Here is a 4,991-nt window from a genome sequence, read left to right on the forward strand (position 1 = left end):
CCTCAGCCTTCCAAGTAGCTGAAACTACAGGCACGCACTACCACGCCCAGCTAGTTTTTGATTTATTGTAGAGATGAGGTCTTGCCAAGTTTCCCAGGGGGGTCTCGAACCCACGGTCTCAGGCAATCCACTCACCTCAGCCTCCCAAAGCGTGGGATTACAGGCTGAGCCACCAAGCCTGGCTGAGATCTGACTCTTTAAAAAAAAAAAAAAAACTAAGTAAGCTAACATTTCTACCAGCATATAGCATTAGCATAGTTTCTAACAAGATCTTCAAAAAGGCACTGTTTGAGAACCCAACCCCTTGTCTTCTAATCCATGGTATAATTCCTTAACATAAAAAAGCTATTCCAAAGGTTAAATAACTTGGTTAGATTCTTACTAAAAATCAAACACAGTTTCTCCAGAAAGGCAATATAAGGTGAATCTTTACAGACAAAGTAGCTGGAACTCACAGGTCCTCCCTTGACATTTATTTTTTGTTTTTTGAATTGGGATATCACTCTGTCACTCAGGCTGAAGTGCAGAGCACGATCACAGCTCACCGCAGCCTCGAACTCTTGGATTTAAGGGATCCTACCACCTCAGCTTCCCAAGTAGCTAGGACTACAGGTGTATTCCACCATACCCAGATAATCTTTATATATTTTTGTAGACACAAGTTCTAGCTATGTTCCTAGGCTGGTCTTGAACTCCTAGACTCAAGTAATCCTCCCGCTTCAGCCTCCTAAAGTGCTGGGATTACAGGTGTGAAGCACCATACTCAGCCTTGATTTATTTTACCCTTAAGGATTATCTATCACTGGTTTTTACTTTCACTGCCTGCTGGACTCAGGGACAGTGTTACCACTTCAACTCTTGTCCAGGTTGAAATACTTTGGTGTGAATTCATATTCTTATTACAAATCATAAACTTAGAAGCCTCTAAAATTCCATTTAAATATAAAGTAACACAATGATTTAAAAAAGAAAATATACTTCCTGTTTTATGTGATTAATCTTACTGTGTCACATTGAAAATTGCTCATGTGATAAGGTTTTTTTTTTTTGGTACTTATTTTCTTTACTTTATTGAGGTGAAATTCACATACCATAAAATAAGCCATTTGAAAACAGACAATTCTGTGGCATTTAGTATATTCACAGTGTTACATAATTAATTAGCAATTCCATCTGGTTCATCACTGCAAAAGGAAAACCCTGTCCCCATTTGCAGTCACATCCCCACCCCCTGTCCCTCAGGCCCTGGCAACCACTGATCTGCATTCTTTGTTTTGAGTCAGAGTCTCACTGTCACCCAGGCACACTCATGGCTACTGAAGCCTCGGCCTGCTGGGCTCAGGTGACCCTTTCACTTCAGCCTTCCAAGCAGCTACAACCACAAGTGTGTGCTACCATGCCCGGCTATTTTTTTTTTTTTAATGTATTTATTGTAGAGATGAGGTCTCGCCAAGTTGCCCATGCTGGTCTTGAACCCCTGCATTCAGGCAATCCTCTCACCTCTGCCTCTCAAAGTACAAATGATACAGATTTTTCAGATCTTCCTGGGCTTTGAGAATGTCAGCTCAATGGGTCAGCCAGCCAAGCCCTAGAGAGGGTCAGCTTGATTGGCTGGTAAGTCTAGCACCAGAAGTGTTGGCTCTAATGGGCTGGTAAGCCAAGCTCCGAGAGTGTTGCTAATTTGGTGGGCTGGCAAGCCTAGCCCCCAGGGTGCTGGCTCTAATGTGCTGGCACGCCAAGCCCTAAGACAGTTGCAGCCCCAGAAGTGTCTCAGCTTCAGATCTCACCTTCTACCAGCAGCTCTCCTGGTTCAGATGGCTGCAACAATCTTCTGCAGTTCTTCAGGTCAGGGCTCTTGTCTCGTGCCCAGGAGGAATGAGAGACACGGACAGCCGGAAAATGAGAAAAGCAGGGTTTATTGATAGGACAGAAAAGCTCCTAGTGAGAGGCTTCCCGAGGGGCTTGCCCTGGTTATTTATAATCTAAGGTTATTTAAGAAAAGGATTTGGTCCTTTTCTTAGGATTTGGTCATTCAGTAACATTAGATTCCTGATTCTCAAGCCATAGTAATTATCAACATAATCTTAGTAAACAAATAAATGTCTATTGAATATGTTTTTCTGTCTTCATTTTCATATATTCTAGTTTGGTGTAATACTTAAAAGGTATTAGTCTTTTTTTTTTCCCTAGACAGAATATCAATTTGTTGCCCAGGTTGGAGTACAGTGGTGTAATCATAGCTCACTACAGCTTGACACTCCTGGAACCAAACAGTCCTCCTGCCTTGACCTCTCAAGTAACTGGGTCTATATTCAGGTGCCAGTATGACTGTTCTTTTTTTGATTTTTTTTTTTGTAGAATCAGGATCTCACTTTGTTGCCCAGACTGGTTTCAAACTACTGGGTTCAAGCGATCCTTCTGCCTTGGCCTCCGGATTGCTGGGATTATAGTCATGAGCCACTGTGCATGGCCGATTTGGTCTTTTAATAAGAATTGGTTAGGCTTCGGCGCGGTGGCTCATGCTTATAATTCCAGCACTTTGGGAGACCGAGGTAAGGTGATTGCCTGAGCCCAGTGGTTCGAGACCAGTCCAGGCAACTTGGCAAGACCTCATCTCTACAGTAAATAAATAAATTAGCCGGGTGTGGTGGCACATGCCTGTAATTCCACCTACTTGGAAGACTGAGGTGGAAGGACCATCTAAGGAGCAGGTCAAGGCTGCAGTAGTCATTAGTGTACCACTGTGTACCTGGGCGATAGGGTGAGACCGCCCCCAACTCAAAAAAAAAAGAATTGGTTCTCTCTGTTCCTAGATAATAGCAATGGTTTAGTGTGACTGGTTTTCTAATTCCATTTATACATTTAATTGTGTCTGTTTTTGTCTCCCAGAGTGTGTACTTGGGACATACATTTCAGTGGTCACATTGTCAGCACTATAAAAATTGATTGAATCTATCCCTATAAGAGATAGATTTTTACTCTGCTCTGTCTACTTACATCCTAGGGCATTTCTTGGAAACTTGATAGTGAAGAAAATACTTTGGATTCACAAACTAGTGCAACACGTGGAATGGATCCAGATGGAGTCTTATCAAAACTGGAAAACTTACCTAAGACAAATACTGCGAAAAAGAAGTCCTTTGCACCTAAAGATTTCATGTTTCAGCCACTGGATGGTCTGAAGAATTACAGAGTAACACCCATGAGTCCCAGGAGTGCCAGTGCTTTCTTGACACCCAGTTGCACCTGGATGCCTTCCAGTACAGAAGTGTAAGACTATATAATGTTAACACTGAGTCCCTTGCTAAGATGGATAACAAATGCCTTTCTTAGATTTAGCCTGTGCTTCTTAGAGTTACTATTTAGTGAATTATGTTGATAACAAATCATGAAAATTTGTTCTCATTTATTTATTTTGAGTGAGATTTCACTCTGTTACCCAGGCTGTAGTACAGTGGCACAATCACAGCTCACTGCAGGCTTGACTTCCTGTGCTCAGGTGATCCTTCCGCCTCTGTCTCTTGAATAACTAGGACTGCAAGTGTGCGCTATCAGACCCACTTAATTATTTGAGGCTGAGGTGGAAGAATTGTTTGAGCCCAGCATGTTGAGGCAATGATAGCCGTGAGCATACCACTACACTCCAACCTAGGAGACAGAGTGAGACTCCAACTCAAAAATAAAAAAAATTAAAAAAAAATAGCCAGCCATGGTGACTTGCATCTGTAGTTCCAACTACATGGATGGCTAAGGTGGATGGGTCCCTTGAGCCAAGCATGTTGAGGCTGTGGTGACCATAAGCGTGCCTGGGCAACAGGGGGAGACTCCAAAAAAAAACCCAAAACAAACAAAAAAAAAGATTGTTTATCCCAGGTTCATAAAAAGCAAGACAATTTTGAAACCTCTCAATTAGCTGTCTGGAGTTCATGTTTCACGAAGTATATTATTGCTATTTCTTTTAGTGATAAAACTCAAGAAGCAACCAAAGAAATTTCGGCACAAAAAGCTAAAACTCACTCAACCACCAGAGTGCAGCAAGTTTCAAATCCATCGCAGCATCCTTTGGGCTCTCTCACAGTTTGGAGGGAAGGTATTGTATTTTGATTAAATTTGTACTTAAACTTTTCTGGAGTATTACTTCTCAGAGATTTCTTTAGAGCTTTATTTCACCATGTAGTTCAGGGATGTGAACTCAGGGTCAGGAAAGATGGTTAAGCATGGATAAAGATAACCGGAGAGAATTGGAATGAAGAATACAGACTGAGAAGAGAGGGGAAATAAATATCAATTCAAAGAAATGAAAAATACTGAGAGCCCCCTTGAGGAAATGTGAATGAGGTGATTGAGGCTGAAAGAAGATTTTAAAATTCAACATTGAAAAAAGTTTAAGGATTTTTAAAATGTCATTTCAGGAATTGCTGCTTTGAAATATATATTATTAGCCAGGCTTAGTGGCTCAGCCTGTAATCCCAGCACTTTGGGAGGCTGAGGTGAGTGGATTGCCTGAGCCTACGGGTTCGAGACCCGCCTAGGCAACTTGGCGAGACCTCGTCTCTACAATAAATCAAAATATTAGCCGGGCGTGGTAGCGCACGCCTGAAGTTCCAGCTACTCGGAAGGCTGAGGCGGAAGGATCGCCGGAGCCCAGGAGGTCGAGGCTGCGGTGGTCAGGATCGGCCACTGCACTCCAGTCTGGGCGACAGAGTGAGACTCCAACTCAAAAAAAAAAGAAAAAGAAATATATGTTATGTTTAATTTGCAGAACATGTCTTAGATCAAGGTGAAGCTACTGCTAAAAGTCCCACTGACCTGCCAATAAAAGAAGCCCCGTCCCTTGATGTGAGTGAAGGCCGGCCGACTCAGCCACAGCATGATGTGCCATATTTCAGGTTTGTCTGTTTCTTGTATAATAATTTTGTATTCATGTTTAGACACTTAAAACCAAAATCAGAATTTTTTTTTTTTTTTTTTTGAGTGGGAGTCTCACTCAG

At 42.1% G+C, this 4,991-nt stretch overlaps 1 protein-coding gene across 1 annotated transcript in view; it reads left to right on the top strand.

The window, feature by feature from the left end:
* DLGAP5 (DLG associated protein 5) overlaps positions 1-4,991 on the top strand; it is a 39,279-nt gene that overhangs the window by 12,211 nt on the left and 22,077 nt on the right. The window contains exons 7-9 of the mRNA XM_021709536.1: positions 3,005-3,270; positions 3,963-4,090; positions 4,763-4,889. Of these exons, the coding sequence (XP_021565211.1) occupies positions 3,005-3,270; positions 3,963-4,090; positions 4,763-4,889 (521 nt within the window). The remainder of the gene's footprint in view (positions 1-3,004; positions 3,271-3,962; positions 4,091-4,762; positions 4,890-4,991) is intronic.

Source organism: Carlito syrichta, unplaced genomic scaffold, assembly GCF_000164805.1.
Source record: "Carlito syrichta isolate Samal-C Ts95f unplaced genomic scaffold, Tarsius_syrichta-2.0.1 Scaffold70959, whole genome shotgun sequence".
Lineage (NCBI taxonomy): Eukaryota > Metazoa > Chordata > Mammalia > Primates > Tarsiidae > Carlito > Carlito syrichta.